The sequence below is a fragment of the Struthio camelus genome, chromosome 2, assembly GCF_040807025.1.
Source record: "Struthio camelus isolate bStrCam1 chromosome 2, bStrCam1.hap1, whole genome shotgun sequence".
Taxonomy (NCBI): domain Eukaryota; kingdom Metazoa; phylum Chordata; class Aves; order Struthioniformes; family Struthionidae; genus Struthio; species Struthio camelus.
In genome coordinates, this window is record NC_090943.1 from 40,652,811 (window position 1) to 40,672,357 (window position 19,547).

At 37.5% G+C, this 19,547-nt stretch overlaps 1 protein-coding gene across 5 annotated transcripts in view; it reads right to left on the reverse strand.

The window, feature by feature from the left end:
* The window catches only part of HACL1 (2-hydroxyacyl-CoA lyase 1), a 28,300-nt gene that overhangs the window by 7,076 nt on the left and 1,677 nt on the right, over nt 1-19,547 (reverse strand). The window contains exons 2-13 of one of the 5 annotated variants that reach the window (XM_068935272.1): nt 19,329-19,433; nt 13,895-13,935; nt 12,633-12,713; nt 8,375-8,447; nt 7,800-7,877; nt 6,682-6,776; nt 6,092-6,204; nt 4,207-4,342; nt 2,936-3,041; nt 1,532-1,615; nt 1,148-1,249; nt 57-211 (exon numbers count right to left, since the gene is read on the reverse strand). In XM_068935272.1, coding sequence (XP_068791373.1) covers nt 57-211; nt 1,148-1,249; nt 1,532-1,615; nt 2,936-3,041; nt 4,207-4,342; nt 6,092-6,204; nt 6,682-6,776; nt 7,800-7,877; nt 8,375-8,447; nt 12,633-12,713; nt 13,895-13,935; nt 19,329-19,433 — 1,169 coding nt within the window. Of the gene's footprint in view, nt 1-56; nt 212-1,147; nt 1,250-1,531; nt 1,616-2,935; nt 3,042-4,206; nt 4,343-6,091; nt 6,205-6,681; nt 6,777-7,799; nt 7,878-8,374; nt 8,448-10,681; nt 10,898-12,632; nt 12,714-13,894; nt 13,936-19,328; nt 19,434-19,547 lie in introns of those variants that run through there. The other 4 variants (XM_068935271.1, XM_068935269.1, XM_068935268.1 and 1 more) reach the window with 4 other exon arrangements.

The following is a 19,547-nucleotide window of genomic DNA, read 5'->3' on the forward strand; positions in this document are numbered from 1 at the left end:
ACATTCTATATATAAATCTAGCTCATTGAGTCAGCACAACAAAGAAAATACCTCACCTTTGACGGGGATGATAGTTCGGAAGCATAGTGCGTCCAATGTCCATGGTGTTTGCTCCCTCACTTACCAAAATGCAGTCCCTGGGTATCAGCTCTCTGATGTGATGGAAAACGGTGTAATAATTCATAGGCAGCGATTTCTGTAATTCTAATCCCTTAAAAAAAAAAGGGATATTACTAACTCCTATGCACATATTTTAAGATAAGGTACAGAACTGAGATATGTAAATAATACTAGAAATAAAAAGGTACTCTCCTAAGTAAGGTTGAAGAACTGGCCTCCCATGCACTACTTCAATGTTTGAAGCCAGCAAGGCCACTCTTACTGTACCTATCTATTTTGACAACACAAGGTATTTATGACAGGCTTGCTCAGGTCAGCAATCAGCCCTCTTGGCTTGCCTATCATCAACAGGCATCTACCATAACCTCAGTTTAACCAGAGATGGACATGAATTTATTCACACATTGGTTTGACTGTTAATAATCCTAAGTGAGTTGTCATCTCCGTCCTGGGAGGTAGTTCAGAAAGGGTCAAATTTTAATGCTTTTTTAGACAAAAATCTTTTTTAGATCCCAGGCTTGCAAACACACATCTGAACTTGCAGAACATGAGTTAACCTGCATAAAGTTAAGCATATGCTAAATGTGTGGGGGATTTTGGCCTTAACAGCTACTTGCTTTTAAAACAGCTTTACTAAACAGTTGCATTAAGATCCACACAACTAAAGAAGAAAACAAAGAAAACATCTTCACATAAGTTAGCTTTCATTCAGACTACCTGTCCATTGCTTACAAGTCGGTGCTCATAACACAGCAGGTCTAGACGTGGTCTTCTATGAACCCAATCCAAAGGTCAATGACTTCCACACAGTATGGATTTAGACAAAGCATAGAATATAGACTTACTTTATAGTTCAAAAACCTGAGAACAGTAATTCTATACCAGAATGGTATAGAATTTCAAAGTTTGGCTGACATGAACGTCCTAAGTAACTGAGGAGTTTGGAAACAGATCAGCGCTAAAGCTGATTAAATATCAGTTATCTGTAAAGGGAAGAAACCTCCTCGTTTCTTTAATATAACACTACCTTTGATTTTTCTTCATTGTACATTATTTTCTCTCTTAGCCTCTTCCACCACTGGGAACTGGAAGGATATTTCCATGGTCTTTTGCTGAATTCTTCTAAAAGCTAGAAAGCATTAAACATATTGCATGAATTTCCTTCAACAAATCTAAAAACATCAAGAGTACCAAGAATAACATTACCAAGAAAGATCCCAGCCCAGTCACAGTTACACCAAATAGAATCTTTAACGTTTAATCTGGGGCTAGACTGGATGCAGGGCATGATTACATTGCCTGAGAAATACCTTTTCTTGAACAGTTTTTTTTTTTTTTAAGCTGGTAACTTTCTTTATACAAGTCAGAGGAAACCAAGGTCAAAACAGGAGGACACCTGACATTACAGTACCTGCTTAGTCACGGTGCTTATGTCACCTAATAAACTTGCAGCTGGCCTCACATTATTCCCCAGCTCTTCTGCACAAATATCAATCTATATTTCAAAAGGAAAGACCACCATTAACTCAAGGATATCAAAGGGAAATTTTTTCAGTTCAAGTAGTTACAAACATTTTCTAACTATGCCTTTATGCTTTATTTTGGCTGCAAAGAAAACTTTCTCTGCTTTTCACTGTAGTGCCATCAAGAAACGCTTTAAAGTAAAACAACTATGATATATATCCATTTAATGAAAATTAATGTATATCCTTAAAACTGACTGTTTCCTTCATGCTGTTACACACAGCATAGAGCTTTATTACAATAACAAGGAGAAGTCGTGAGCTTCAGTGACATTTGTGTGAGAACTAAAAGCCTAGGTCTGACTATATTCTGAGAGTCTATGCAAAACAGTAATTTTCTTATTGAGAAAAATTTGTGAATGTTACTTGATGGTACGAATTTGGCTTACATGAAAAAAAAAAAAAAAAAAAGTAAAGCAAACTGTGAGCACTGAGGGAACTTCCCAGTCTTCCTTACCAATGATTTAAGAGACCTCTAAGGTTACGTGAAATACTAATTTATGATCGGGTCTCACTGACTGTGAGCTGAATTATTATTTTAATATTAATCCATGATAGCGGCTTACTATTATTCTAGAGAAATTCTAGTTTAAAACTTCATATTATTTTTATGGCAAATATATTAAGTTTGGAAGCTGAGATTAAGTTCATTGAAAGCAGGCCAGTCAGCACACTGAATCAACGACTGTTCTTGGATCACAGACTCTGAGGGAGGATTTTTAAGGACAATCAATATGATAACTTGTCCTTCTAAGAGCTGGCAGATTGCCAACTACACTAATGAGTTAAATAGTCTTTCTTCTTCTTTTCCCATTAACATTTCTGCGGGACTGGGCTCTTATAAGGAATGACTGACTCTGGGTTTGAAGGTTATTTTATTTCTAAAAGTCCAGCTCAGAGAGCAGTAAAACAGTATAAAGGCTTTCACAACTTTAAGTAGATTTGTTTTTGACCAATGAAACTCCAGTGCTCTTAGAGAACACATATATCACGAGTTTAATCCTGTATTACTTAACTACACAGAAGTGTCTGCCCCCCTCGTTACAGCAGGACCAAGTCCTTGATAGCTGGGGAACAATTCTGTAAACGATTTCAGAAAATATAAGGAGGAAAAAAACAAGGAAAGAATTATTTCTTCAGAACTGCTGTAACTATATGCATTGTATTGCACTGTCGATACGCACATATGACTTCTAACTGACAAAGCAGACTACTAAAATCATTAACAATTACTCTGGGCAATGCTAGAGCACAGAGGACTTCCTTCAAGGGATAGCAGTTTTCCTACTTACCTGAATAACTTTTACATCTGGTCGAAACCTTGGTGGAAGGCCAAAGTGCAAAATCCAGTTCAACCTGGCACCAAGCAATACGATTACATCAGCATGTTGTAATGCCCTAATAAAGGGAAATGAAAGAATCAGATGATGAGAAAATACTTTTAAATTTAACATTTTTTTCAAAACTAGAAGTAATCCTAATCACCACACCAAACCCAAGAGGAATGGACAAATAATTCTTTCTTCCTCTGAGCTGTTTGCCTAGCTCAAAAAAACCCAAAATCTTTCGTTCAATCATTCATCAAACCGTTCTTGAATTCTGGAACTTAAAAAAAAATTATTATTATTTTACTAATGTGTTGTGTTTAGGAAAGGATTCATTACACTGGAAGAATAGCAAGACACTATAAAAATGCCACAGAAAGCAAAATGCTCACCACTAGGCTACTGGCAATGGGGAGTGCCAAAATTAAAGAGTGTCTTGGACCTCTCCATTTAGCTCTTGTTAATTTGCCTTTCAGCTGGATACACAATATTTGGTATATTCTTCATTCTTCATTTCTTCTTAACAACACACTTACCAACGATAAAGCTATAATGCCCAACAACTATCAAATGTTTTAACCTCAAAGCATACAAATGCTCCAACTTCAATATGACTCTGTGCATACGCATACCTATGGGGGCTCTTAAAGTTCATTCACATTAATTTTGCCATAAACCAGAAAGAAGCTCTTATAAGCATGATTTTAAACAAATTCCTTCAATGTAGTTTGAGGTGCCTTTTTTTCCTTTTTATATGGAGTGCTATTAAAAGATAGTACATTGCAAACACCACAGAAATAAGGCACCAGGTAGCATAAATTGAATTGCAATGCTGCATTTTATGCTTCCATTTATGGTCTTAAAAAAAAAAAGCTAACAGTTTGTCTAGTGCACTAAGTTAAATATTTAATGTAAACTGCTCACTACTTTCATTCTATTTTATGAAATGCATAGTAACAACGTTGATACAGCTACTTGCCATAGGTTTCATAGTTACAGAATGTTAGCTCTCAGACAAAATATCTTCCTGGCTAGCGTTCTAAGCAATGTCAGAAGTAATCCACCTATATTTGTTGTCTCTTTCCAGGCAACATCTTCAGCACTCTAAAATGAGGTACAAAATGTAGCAAAAAACAACTTTTTGCTGTGTGTGTTTTGTCTTCCCTGGTATCTGTAAAACACCACAATTCCTAGTTGTTTCCCAGATGTTAGGATTAGAAGCCTCGCTTTATATTTACATGGATCTTGCTGCAGCTACACAGTTTGGATGGTTATCCGGAACTACTCCTTTTGCCATCGGTGTAGGCAAAAAAGGCAGCCCACAAAGGTCCACCAACTTTCGGATGTTGTTTTCAGCATGTGAATAAGCAGCACCTGAACGAAACAAAAGAGACTGCTTAAAACTAACTCAAACTATGATCTTCCGTAACTCATGTTTCAGCATGGCAGTTAAATAGCTGTGTAACTTCAGTATCTGAACAGTCTTACCGACTTTTAAATACTCATACATTTGAAGATACAGGTATGGCTAAGAGCATTACTGGATTACGGCCTAAAACAAGAGAAAAATGTGATCCCAGAAACCTAGTGCACTCACCTAAATTTCTGTTAGCCTCAGTGATTACATTACTGGCAGAGAGAGTACTACTTCCTGTTATGAAGGCTGTCTGCCATTTTTTATTCTGGAGAACTCAAAACATAACATGCCAAACATTAGGTACTTGAGTTTAAATTTCCCACATTTTTGATGGAAGGTATTTCAAGACTTCAGTTGAAATTATTTAACCATTTTTAAGAGGCAGGGTAGGGAAAAATAAGAGGTTTTGTTCATCTTAAATGACACTTTTTTTGGCGAGGTTCTGTGTTCTGGAGCAAACCTCTGCAGTGGTAACAGGATACGGCCTTTGCGTCATGTGCTTTTTTGCTTGCCCTGTGCATAATGTTGTATCACATGTTCCATGACAATCTGCTCAAACTAGTCCGAGTCTTTAATGAAGGAAAAAAAAAACAACAAAAAAGGTTCACAGAAAACCTAATGAGGATAACATGTTTATGCATACATTTACTTTGATTTACTTCAGTACAAGACAGGTGAATTAAAGCTGCCCAGAAATTCTAGAAAAATTGACAAGTCCTTGTGCAATGAGTCTTCAATCCCGAAAAAAGAACTTCTATTTCTTTCAAAAATTGGCTGACAACAAAATATGGTGGAAAATATAGACACTTTTGTTAAGTAGATTTAAAGAAAACACATTTCTCCCTTGTTGGCATCAGCAAACATATCCTCATATTTTCAAGGTTTCCACCTTTAAGTGTCACAGAATATCCTTTTGTTCATATGTAACAAACCAGAGAGGAAAAAAAATTTCCTGGCCCACTTTATCACAAATATTTCACTCTGGTTAAACACAGAATCTCAGTCCTCAAGATGCAGAGCCTTCCATTTCCCTTCCACTTATGCATAGACAGCCAAGTCTGCAGGAGAACACTCGGAGTGAAACAAGCGATTTATTTTAATTTTGTTCCTAGTGCATCTGCCTCTCGAACAGAAAAGGTGTTGTAATAACTGCCATTCCTCAGGAAGGGGAAAAATAAGTGAACTGCACAGAGAATAATTACCTTTCATCTTTAGGGACACCTCCTTCAAGACTGAAATCCAATGACAGAGTACAATCTGAAGTTTGTAACACAGCAGTAACATCATCTATACCTGCTGTGTGGCTTCACATCTTCCCTCATGGGTAGTCTGACACTTCAGTAAATCCACATGGCAAAGTGACCTTTGGTTAGACAGCCTGACTCTTGCTATATATGCCAGAGTATTAGAGAGATGTAAGACAGAGAATATCACTTCCGTATTCTGAAAGAATTTGTTTGGAATATTGGAAGTGATCTGTGGGAACCGGCTCTACACTTAAGACAATGACTTCTTCTATTTACACATATACTTAATCAATAAATTTTTCTCTTAGTCTAGATAAAAAAGCAACATTTATGCAAGAGAAAATATTCTAGAAACAGAGGAGATGGACATGGCTAATGCTTATGGGGAAAAGAAATCAACTTTGGTCAGTACTCTTGTCCCATCCTTGTACAGTTCAAAGCTGCATCAAGGCATGCTACCTTTGCCGATGATTAACAGAGGCTGCTCAGAATGAGCCATGATAGACACTGCTTCGGACACAGCAGATTTATCAGCCATGCTGATGGGAGGGGGCAGGCAGCATTCTAGGTATCTGGAAGTCAAGGAAAATAGAAGAGGCTTTTTAAAGAAGATGTAATGCAAAATGAGAAATGTCTAAACGTAAAACCCCTCCCTTAGCATAAAACCACACAGCTGTTGCACACAATGTTAACCACAGCACTCGTCAGAACAGGATATATTTTTTAAAAACAGATGCCAACTTTATCTTGTACGTTTCTTTAATATTACAAGTAGATCTGTCCCAGAGATTAGAGAGTGGCATCATTGTATTAGCACCATAGCATTTCATTCATTTGCGCGCATTTCATTGCAAACTATAACCTATATGACATGTTATGATGGCAAGTTACATCTAGAGGCTGGATTTCAAGTACTATCATTTCAGCCTCGTGACAGATAATTTAATCTCTTGCTCTCGTTTTAACAGTAAAAGAAAATCAGAAGTAACTTATAACTAAAATTTCTTTATTCAACAACTTGAAAAATAATGGATGGAACTGGTACGCACTTGACAGAGCTCTTATTCACCTGAAGATTTACAAAATCCCCAGGTATGTCAATATAGCAGGAACCTGGACGACCATATATGCTGGTCCTTACAGCCTAAAAACAGATGACCACAGTTTTAACCACTGTTTGGAAGGATTAAAAAACAACAACAACAACAACAGCTTAATACTTACAAAATAACAAAGAAAACCCTTCAGTATGTAGTGTGAAGGAACACGCTGTTTCATCTTGCAGAGCCACCACCAGGAAAACCCCCATGAATTGGTTTATACTAATAAATTAAAGCTTGGATAGCCATTTACATTTCTCCTTGTATGCCAGCAGAAGCATTCCAGTGGATACACAGTATTAGACTGGAAATTCTTTATTTAATTTACAGAAATATAACTGCATTAGTAGCTGTTGTATCTGGAATTACTAAATCAAACTTTAATACTGAATTGCTATTTAAAGCTGCATGAACCTGAGGAAACCCAATGCTTCCATCTTCTATCACTTATAACTCCAGCTCTTCTATTGTAGGTGGATGCTCTGCTCAAGTTGCACTTTTGAAACACCATTGCTGGATGCAGAACTTAGGCTGACATGGCTAAAGTGTTGCCACAACAGAAGCAGGAGACTTTTGTAACCCTTCTTGAAGGGCTGAGATAAGGATATGTTTCCTTTTCTCTGTCTCCAAAAAAACCCAATGCAACAACTTTCCTTACTCCTTCCCATTCACCAAACCTTCTGTAAAAACTCTCACATAACGAGAGAACATAGTAATAGAATTTTATAGGTAAAAGAGCTAAAGCTCATAATATTGCATTTCTAGTACTTACACCTCTCCCCAAGAGCATTTCTTTCATAAAATCCGTCCAGCTTTTACTGAAGCTAACAGAAAAATGCTGCAGGTAAAAGTAAAGCAGGTCCAGAATCTACTTTTAACCTGTTCCGTAATACAACTGGTAAGAAAAACCTCGCTGGTTGTTACAGAGAGATTTACTCATCAGCCCTCACCTACTAACATCTGCAGGATTGAACCAGTTACAGTAACAACTACTAAAAACAACAACAATGACACACGAGGGGAAACAACAGCCACTTGGTGTTCTGTTGCTAGTTATTTTTTCATACCTTCTCAACAACAGCAGGAATAACTTCTAGGCTGCTTGGGCGGACAGTTAATTTGTTGTACAGCCTGCCAGCTTCAACCTAAAATGAATAAATGCATATAACCACTATACTGATTTACTACACTGTTTTGCTTATTTCTTTCGCACTCCAGCAAGAACAAGATGGAAGAGTGCCATACAGAAAACAAGCACAATGCAGTTCCTCATCTGGTAGAAACTGTCAAAGTGGTACTCAATGGAATGAGTGCTTAAGTACTTTTTCCAAAAGGTAGTGCTTATTTTCTTGAAAGTTTATTCTGCCTTTTACTACCTCAGAACAGATGGGCAACATCCATTTGTAACAGCTGAGAACATAAAACAAAGTATGAACTCTAGCATGACTGTGCAGACAAATACATTCCAAATAATCAGGTGTTATTACGCAGCTTCAATTTTAAACCAGTAGATGGAGCAAATCAACAGTATTTTAAGAGCTATTTGGAAATGTCAGTGTGGAGACTGCTGTTCCTACTAATGAACAAATACCACCGATTATTTACCTGAAACCTTTTTGAAGAAAGGTATAGGTCTGTGTACCTGTGGGAATTCTTGGAAAGCTCCCATGGTTTCCTGATTCCTGTCAGAAGAGCCTCCAATAACAATCAAAGGCCTAGAAAAACATACAAATATATAGATGTTAATTGCAATAATTCCTCTCCTACATCTATAAACTCTCCTTACATTCAAATCATACCGCTTACAGACTCTTGGGATGCTGTGCACCTTCAGCATCCACTGATCTCAATGGGAACAAAAAAACTAACCAATACCACACAGAAATGGATTTTTAGGTATCAGTTTGCCAGCTGGTAGTCTTCCTAGCAGCCTTTGGGTCACAGGTTTTAAGGACAGTCTGGCCATTTTAAATAATCCACATCCGGCATGAAAATTCCAGTCATATGGCTAGCATTTTTAATTAAAGTTTGATAACATGGGTGGCAGAGTGGCTTGAGAGAAATGACAACAGCTGATAGGATTCCATTGATCTAAAAAAGTATCAGATACTTGTTTGTAAGAGACAATATAAAGTGCACAAACATTAGAACTAGGAACCAGTGGGAAACCAATCTTTTCAGAAAGACATTTTCTTTGTATACAATTTAGAACTTAGCACAAATTAGCTGAGCTTTCAACAGTACTTCCTCCTGCATTCAATTTTTGCAGAAAACATGGAAGACCAAAGAGATGAGCAACAACTTAACGTGCCTATAAGCAGTCCTGTTCATAACACTGTTTATATGCAGGTATAAACTAATTTGGTTTACAATACAGGCTATACATTCCTCAGGCATAAGTTTTTATTATCATTTCCACAAAACACATAAATTATCCTCTTATACTGAATGAAAAACAGTCTCTCCTTCAGTTTGCAGGTCAAACCCAAACTCCATGAACTGCTAAATACTCAGTCAGTAAGAGAAAGTTGGTTTATTAATCAACTTATTTACCCACCCTAAATCCAACCACTGAGCCAATAGCTACCTAAGCTTTTTCTCTTAAGCAATTTCTCTTTAGATATAGCTTTTCCTTTGACTATATTTATCTATACTATGTGTTATGCTGAAACATTTAGAGCGTACTCAAAGGATAATCCTTGGGAATGTTTGGATCTAGATCCAAGCTTCACAATCAGGCCATTTCTCTGCCATACATCAAAATCTCAGTTCTAATCCTGTGACATACTGAGATTAGAACTTTAGTCTGTGTCTTGTCTCTATGAAAATCCTCAGGGAAAGTGCATTTGGTGTATTCTCTAGATATTTTGTTCTGCTGAGAGTACTATTTTCTGTTTTCTCTCCCCTCAGCAAAATGATAGGAATACCTATATATTACCAGCCTGTTTCACAGTGACAAATCCTATGCCCTTTTCACTTACCTTTTCCATATTTCACATTCAAATGATTTAATGAACAAAACAAAATAAATACTACTTCCCAACACTGAAATGCAATGAAGAGATGCTCTACTCAATAAAGCCAAGCCCATCAGCTGTACCTTGAAAATATTTGGTTCTGCTTTGAAAGCTTGCATAATAAATTGTAACCCAGAGAGAAGTTTCTCCCTATTCCTCCCCTCTGTGAAATAATCATACTGTTCTACAGGCACAATATTGTAAACAGCAGTGCTGATTACTGCAAGTAGTTTAAATTAAGCCAAGAACATCAGCAAGACAGGAAGAATGTTGAATACAATGAAACTAATCAGAACAGCAAGCATTATGTGCTTGCAGGAGAAGAACTTCTGCTACACTGACAAAAAATCTCAATTGTAACCTCAGATAAAGAACAGCATTTCACCATGTTACTATACTGAAATTTTCCTACTATCCCAAACTCTTGCTTGGGGTCTATGCTCACTGCCATGCAGAGATTAACAAAACAAAAACTAACAAACAAAAAAAAAACTTTCTCTCAGAATGCTGCTAGAGAAAAGGCAGTGCTGTGAGTCATTTTTAATAAGAAATATCAAAAGGTTTTGCTATCAGAAACGTAGTTTGACAGGGCTTCACTAGCTACCTATGGGGCTAGGTTTACATGTCCAACAGCTCACTGTGATAAGCTCCCAGGGTGAAATAAGGTCTCTTCCACTGAGCCAACCTGTGCTCAGGCAATGAAATCTAAAAAACACAATTAGCAGCAAACTGTGCTGTTAGAACTGTGCTAGACTTCCTGCCAGTCAATATAAAAGTTTTTTTTTTTTTCACCTGGAGGAGACTGAAACAGAGAGGAATCGGAAGAAAGGGTCTCCAAGCTCAAGGAGGGTAACTTAAGCGGAGCTTTAAGAACTGTGACTCAGTCTGAGTAACTAAGTCAGAACTGGGGGCCAGTTTGGCTAGAAGCTTACCTCTGAAAATTAAGATGAAGCTCAGTCACACTTTCCCATGCCAGGTGTAAAGCCGTGGAATAGCAAGACATCTGGGAGTTATTCATAAGGGCAGACCTTGCCCTACAAATTGCTCTCCTTATGTCTCTCCCTTGCAAAGGACTGTATAGAGACGGAGATGCAACATCTTGCTGCCACAGAAAGGGAGGACATCTCCCTGTCTCCCGCTCCCAGCTGCATATCCCACCCCCGCCTGGGTTCTCATGCTTGCCTAACTGCAGAGTGAGCCAGTTTATACTACATACGTAACACAACATTATTTACTTGCTTTTGCTGGGTTAGCTTTTTTGCCAGAATAACAAGCTGGACATGACTATTGGGGCACACAAGTGCCAGATCTGTCACAAGCAAAAGCAGCAGGAGTGCATGGCCAGGAGAAAGCAACAGAGATCGTATAAGCTTATGGTCCTCTTGGTCACATGTAGTATATTAGATTGGTCTAACCAAATCCCTCAGTGTGCATTGTATTTTCACCATCACATTAAACAGGAATAAGTCAGTGCTGCTCCTGAATGAAGCGATCCTCTCTCTCACTTTGCTTTAGTCTACTCATTCCCCACCCTTGCAATACTCCTTCTCCTTATTGCCTGCCCAAGTATGCATGCTGCTGCTTAGTGAAAGATATTAGGAAGCCCATCAAAGGTAAAATTACCTCAAGAGAAAAAGTCCTCGGAGTCTTCCCCCCGAAGCATAGCACCATTTCTTACACAGTAGTACCAGCCAAAAGTAAAGTATGTTTGGGATTCACAGTCACTTGCTGGAAGGTGCCTCCTTCTCCACTGACTAATTAAAAAGCCAAGGAAAATTAGATTCATGAGGCTAAATTTAGCCTTTGTGAATGCTCACTTCTCTCCCTTTGGCACACAGCAGACAAAATGCAAGCCTGATGGGACTAATGAAAAAACGACTGATCGAATGCTGTGGTTTGGTCAGTGAAAACCAACCTTGTTCTCATTATATTGTCAAATCTTCTGCCAAACTAGATAAGCCACTCCTTCACCTTTTGCCAAGAGTACAGCTTTATGCAAGATAAAGTCAGGTAAACAAAGCTTACAGATGTCGGGAAAGGGAAGTGTCCCCTGCAAATCAATAAGCAAGCACTATGAATGCTTTTTCCTTGTAACCAAACATACGACTGTTCAAAAGTAAAATTTTCACATTACCTCTTTTATCTAAAATCATATAAGAAAAGCAAGACTTTGGCCAGTAACGTGTTTTTTTTTTTAAAAACAGTTTGAACACCAGAAGTCTTTTTCCAAAGAGTCAGAGACTTCACTTGTTAGAACTTCCATTATTTAACCCTTGTCAGTCAGCTATTTAATGCTCCAAGTCACATGCATCTGATACTACCTGGGCTTCTACCCAAAATACTTCATACAGCACTTTGAACAGCTTTTAATGGCAGGCCAGCTGAAGTTCCTATGTGTCAGTGAACACTTGTGGGAGTAAATGCTATCATTCTGTGCCATCATTTATCTCAAGGCCTCAAGATGTCTGCGTGGGGAATAAGAGTGCATTTTAACAATGTAGTTGTCAATTCGTTCACATATGAAAGCAAACACAGTAACTGAAAGGCACAGTAGCTTTTTAAATTCAGATCAACTACTAAAACACTTCAATGATCAATAAAGCATTATAGGCTGAATATCACCTTCACTTTAAACGTATCCATGGAATCAGGTATTCTGATAGATTTTCCAATATATGCATAATATGGTATGAGAAAAAGGAGAACTTTATCCATAAGAATATGAACAACTACATCAAATTACTTTTAGGGTACACAAGTGAAGAATTCATTTCAAATTGTTTACTACAGGAGGAAAAAGGCCTATACTAAATAGATCTACCTCTGCAGCAAACAAAAGCAAACAATTATTAGAATTTTAAAGAGAAAATGTAGTTAAATTACCAGCAGTTCATGCTTGCATTTGCCATCCCACCAAGAGCGTGCAAAAAACCTGGACCAGACACTACAAGACATACTCCTGGTCTAGAGACAATGAGAGAGAGAAGTTAAGTGAGCACATGGAACACCAACCAGATCGTCAACAAAAATTAGTAAGATGCATATTAAGTATAAATGTATAAAATGTTAAATTTTTATTCATCTTGTCAAAATGCATCAACTACAAGGGATTTGTATGAAGGACTAAAGACAAGGTAATCAGAAATGATTTTTAACTATTATCCAACTTACTGAAAAAGCAAGTGAACAGTTGTAAAGGGTCACTCACACAGAGGTCTACAACACATGCAGCCTCCCCCTATTTAGCCTTGTGATCATACATTCCATTATTTCTTCTATCACTTCTGCTCCATCATCTAGTGTCTATATAAATTTGGTAAGCCATCTACATTTTCAGTTTTATTTATTCCACTTTAGCACTAGGTATCAATGAGGAAAGCTCCCAGAGGAAGAAATGCATCTGATTCAACATAAATTTTGTTATAATTTAATTGATAGGTAGAGGAACTTCTTATCTCAGATGATGAGATGAAAATTATCTTTACTGAACATTCCTTAGTAGGCTTACAGACCCTTTACATAGCATACCAGAAAAATCAGCTTCATTCCTGAGGATTATTCAAAGGAAGAAAAACTACAAAACTGTATTTCTCAAGTGCAATACCAGAAGACAGAATAAGGAAGGATCATCTACATCATCTGCTCTGCATTTGCGAGTAGGCAGACACCAAATGTTTACATTAAAAAAAGGATCCATGAAATACCCAAGTGCATCCCATAAATCACAGGCCACACGATACTTCCCAACAGGAAGGGAATAGGGGAGACTGAAGATAGGTACTCCGTCTCTGTTATTTGCCGAGTAATATCCCCATACGATGAGATTAAGGTACAACAGGTCCACCAAGTTGCAACAAACAATGGTAGGTTCATTTCTGCCCTTCATACGTATGGTGCTAAGCCACCATTTAGAAATTAAAAGGGAAAAATTAAAGAAATGTGAGAAGATTGACAGTATTTTATGTATTTAAATATTGAGGTTGAGCACCTCCTTGCTTGCGTCCCGAGTCATAGCAACGGAAACATTGATAACTGTGCTGACAATTATTTTGAAATTAATATTTCATTTTAACTGCCCTACATCTGCACATCTAAAACAAACCAATATCATAACAGAACAATGTTCCTAGTTTCCTGGAACATACCTGCCAGTCAAATATCCAACAGCAGAGGCAGCATAACAGGCCTATTGAAAATATTGTGGAGTTAATTACGTAATTATCATTATACAACCCATTTCATGATATGTTATACACACAACTTTCACCAACAATAAGAAAATAAGCAGGTATAGATTTTTCCCTGATCATTAGAGCTTATATTTAAGTAGAAGCACACCTTCCCATCACCATCATAATGTGTGTTCAGAAAGGCTTATATGAAAAATCCTAAAATTCACCTCCACATTTCAGGCTCCTGCTGTTCAAGGATATTGCATCAGGCTTATTTATGATTTAAAAACCAAACAAAGCCAGACACCCCCCTGCATTGCCTCCCCTTTCTCACCCCTTCCCCCTGCAAACAGGGAAGAAAAATGAATGGAATAATGTAGGATAATTTTCCTCTGCCCTTTAGGCTAACATGGAAGAGGGATTCACATAGAAAGGCAACCAACAGAAAACTGGTAATCACAAGGTATGGAATTGCATACTGGAAAGATCATTAAAAGATCTGGAACTGTCTTTTATAAGCTAAGTTGCTGCAGTACCTCACTCCATTTCTGATATCATACTTTGTCTTAGCTACTTTGACATTTTTAAGAAAAACTGCATTTCAAATAATTCTCCATAACACCTAAAAGATGTATTAACACAGCTTATCAATAGCTTATGTTTTTATGCTATCTTCGATGTAACATTCATCATTCAGATATAACAACAAGACAATAGGTGATCAAGAAGATAAACAGAAACTTACTGCTGACCCAAGAGTTTCCAAAGGATTCATACATGTGACATTGCCAACTCCCTCCCTACTAGTCTCACATTTTTGTCTTGCATCCAGTGAGTTCTAACGCTTAACGGGGAATGCCACTTTTTTAAGTAAGTACTCAGCCTTCTAGCCTAGTACCATCATTCTGAAATAGAGCTGAGATTCTGTTTTTTACTTTTGTGCAAGTACTGCTGCAATAGGAGGAACAAATAACACAGAAGCTCCTCAGAAAATTTACAAAACTACTGTGCATCTTCCCGAACCTATGACTAATTCCAGGTAACATAGCACGTTAGCAACACCAGCTTAAATGAGTGAAAACATACACCTACAATACACTGTTATAACGAAGAAGGAATGGTCCTGAACATCATCAGACTCCTACAGATATAAATCAACTGTCAGAGTAAAAATGTGGGGCTTAGTAAAGCCATAATAAGCACATCTTATTTGCTTTTCAGCATAGGGATAGAGAATTGTTAACAAAACAAAGAAACAAACAACAACAAAAATATATAGAGACAAGAAAAATCTCTTTTTACTCTTTGTAAATCTCTGGCATGGAGAAGAAAAATGTCACTGATATTAAAGAATTAGGTAACAATTTGATGACATTTCTGTGTGAATGTTTACAAATTATATTTGGAGTCACCGTTACGAAAAATCTTGTTAATGGGTCTCAAAGCACGGTGTCAAGTTTCCACAGCAATAATGCTTTAAAACTAAGGGGCAGAACAAAGCAGCCCACAGAATACTGGTTCACGTACAGTCATTACCATTAAAATGTTTACTGCTTCATTCTGCAAACAAGTAACATGACTAATGCTATCTGTATTTAGATTATATCATCAATAATTGTGCCAGCATTCTACTGCAGACAGTAAGAATATAACTTTTTTCCCCACCTCCAAACCTTGCTCCCCCTTCCACTAAAATGTGAGTAATGGCACTCATCTGTTAAGACCACAACACAGTTGACCAGCTGGATTCAGATCCTCATCTCTTCAGAGAGGCAAGAAGGACTTGGCCATATAAAATGCTAACAACCACAATCAACACTAGGAAAAAAAAAATGTAGAAAGCCCAGATGTAGCCACTGAACAAAAAAACTTGCAATCGCTCATGTGAACATTGGGTAAGAACTGGAGCCAAAGCAGAGGCCTGTTGCTCCCATACAAGTAGAAGCACACTAAGCATGGTTTAATTAAAATTAGCTTGCTCTCAATTTAAACATAAGCAAACTAACATAGCATAACTAGTAAAAATTGTTTAAGCGTTTTTGTGTCCAGTGGCTCAGTAAAAATAGTACTGCCATCACTTGGAACAGGCCTCCAGCCTTATGCTAATTGTACCTTATGCTAAATGTTCCAGGCCTGGCCTGCTGGGCTTGCATTCAACTTGTTATGAGAACTTGCTGTATGAACATGAACTTGGTATGAGGTGTCTTTGGTTATGATGCACAGTTTAACCGTGGCATGTCAGCAAAGACCTTGAAACTATGGGCATAGGTTGAAAGCAGAGGCCCGAGGACAGCAAACAACTTGCCGATAGTCAATTATTGGTTACTGAAAAAGGGCAAGTTTGAGAGTTGGGAAAAGACAGCTTTGGCTTTAAGAAAAGCAGCAGCTAAGCAAGAAAAAAAAAAGTCCCCAAAAGCAGATGAGCAACAGGATAAAGCACCTATCTGGGCCTGCAAGAGTAACACACACCCAACATTGCACAGTCTATAGTCCAGGCACAGAGGCCAAGGGCTAAGAACTGTTTAGAGAATGAAACATCTTACAAAATGAAAGATTTCGAAAGTGAGGAGTGGAGAAAGAAGATACCCACATTGGTTCCAGCTGCTCTTATTCAGGAGTTGTTGAGCCTGATCACCCGGGTGACTAGGACCATCAAGGGATGCAGCCATCAGCGCTAACTACATGGCATCAGTTCCAGGGTACTGTACACTCGCAGCTAATTCTGAACATGACTGATTAAGAACAGGCTGCTTTCAATACGTAGTGATAATAACCAACCATGATTAAGAACTAACTGTTAGCAACGCGTATTGTTAATGTACTTATCTAGTAAAGTTGTTGTTTGAAGTTTAAACTGACCTGCGTTACCAGTCTGCTAACGTTCCAGTAGAGTGATCTCCAATTACCCAATGTATATACACAGATAGACACACAGACCTCTCCTGGTTGCAACACAGCTATTCAGTATTGCAGGGGCACAGGGGACATGCGTGAAATTACTTCCAGCAAATTTATATCATGTGATAGTCGGTGAGAGATTAACTAAAGGATATTGGTAGTAATAGTAGGCTTTTAGCTTCCTGCTTTTTAACCTGGTCCTTCTAGTGAAGCAGTTTATTCTGCAAAGGGCCACTTGCTACTTCTGGCCCAGAAATGAGGCAGTAACTCAGCCTCTGGAAAAAGCTTTGTATTTTCCATGTTTCTTAGGTCCTATATACCTGCCTTCACCAATAAAGGAAACATGTCCTCTACAGCCAGACCATACAACTGATAAACTTAAACAGACAATTACAACTATGAGATGTGTAGGTATTAACTGCATCTTTAATATACTGTGAACAACCACAGGTCCTTCTTACCCTTTCATGTGCCAAGCAGTCACTCTATGCCTTCATCAAGGACAAAAAACAAAATAAAATCCAACATAAGATCTATCTTTGCTCATCCTATTCCATTCCCCCATGAAGAGATAGTCTTAGGCTTTTATTTTTAAATAACTCTTCAAGCTACTGTTATTTTCCTAATCAGAAATATCTCACAATTTACAGAGCAGAATGTTTCTTGTCTCCTTTGCTCTAACTAAAAAGATCCTACTAAACAGTGACAAATAAGGTAGCACCCCTTTAAGAGTGAAAAGCAATCGTATGTTAATTACAGAGAAACAAGTGAATTAACTTTAAGCATGCTAAAAAAACCCCACTAAAACTAGAATATTTGCTAAATGACCTACAAAAATATAAAGACTGTGTTGAATTCCTAATCCTTCAAAGGAAATAGATATATCTTTTAAACATATTAGCATATGTTTACCTATCTCATATGTTAGATACATGTCTTTATATGGATTGTCTGTATTTCTCTGTAAGGTCTCATACCAATACAAGGATGTAAAACAAAGGATTACACAGCAAAAACATACCGTTCATGACCAGCCGATTTTGGGGAATTACTACTGTAACGTACTGTCAGCGTGTGGGGCAATCTATAAACGTTATGAGCCACAAGGTAGAAAACAAGAAAAGAATACTGATGAAAGATATAGGCCACTGAATACTGTGAAGCTCTGATACATCAGAAGTTGTTTGTAAAAGTGGAAAATTCTAATTAACTGTGGTAATAGAGAGATAGGATCCACAAATGAGTTAAAACATAAGAAAATCTCCTGATAAACATCAAAGAAATTATTTATTCATTGGCACCAGCTATGGAAGACTGACACATGTAGCAGAGCAACTCTGATTATGGAAATCTGATGGCCCATTTGCCAATAGTTCAATATAGATGAGTCAGGTCATGTAGAAATCCTTGAAAAACAGCTATAAAGCCGAGGTCATTATCTTCAGCCTCAGATCACCTAAGAAACTACTAAATGTTTGAAGAGTTACCACCAGGGGGAAACCAAACAAACCAACCCAGAACTGGCGGCATATCAACAAACCCTGATGAGCTTGAGTCTAACTTCTGATACCTAGGCAAGCTAAAATACATATAATTAAGACTGTGTAAGTATAGTGTTTTATTTTAAGTATTTCAAATGATTTACAACATTCTATGTTTCGTTACTTGGTGACGTTTTCAAAACTCAGTTAAGCAAAAAAATATATTAAAATTATTAAAAACAGCCAGGATAAATTTATGAGCAGGAAAACCTTCCTGCTGGGGCACTGCAAGCACAGGACAGAGACAGCAGTTTTAAGGCCACTAGGTAATAACTTCTTCTGAGCCAAGCACGTTTCTAAGCAAAAAGGAAAGAATCAGCTTCGTACCTAAGAAAGCCCCCCCCCCCCCCCAAATTGAATTAAAATACTACTAGAGACAGAATAACAATACTACCAATTTGGAAGAAAAGACATCAGTCAAAGGAAATGACAGTAGAAAAAAGTTTAAGGGAGACATATCTTGGGAAAGATAGCTACAGAAAGGAAAAATCCTGGATGAGCCACCACAAAAAGCAACTGTTAACGTAAGACAACACGATACCTAAAAAGAGACAAAACTGATCCTTGCCCCCTCCCACAATGCAATGGCAATGCTTTGTTCACATTCTTTTCAGTCCCATTTTCACCGCAGCTTCTCCCTTATTGGGGAAGGGGGAAAAAAGGCACCTAAAAATGGAAAAAATTAAAAATTGCAATTCCCTTATTACAGGAAAAGGAGAAAAGGACCTAAAAATAGGAGGAGGGGAAAAAAAAGAGAGGGGAAGAAAAGAATCCAAAAGCCAACCCACCAACACTCTCATTTAATTCAGAATTACCCTAAGTGTTTCTCTATGGGTTGTCTAAAATAATAACCAGAAATTACCTGGCTGAGACTACATCTCTTCTTCTAAGAGAATGTGAATTAGACTTTTTTCTATTGTAAAACAGTAAAAAGTAAGAAAGACTGGCCCAACCGCATATATACTTACAGCTTGCTCATTTCTCATTCCTATATATTTTATTCCAATTGCTTGGGCTGCAATTGCAATTTCAGTGATGGGAATACCAACAACGCCAAACATATATTCAATATTCTAAAAAGAAAATTGTTAAAAGAAATCACTATTATTTCTAAAACATAGCTTTAATAAAAAGATATCAGACATGGCCACACTAACTACGCAAGCAATCTAAAAGTCTTAACAACC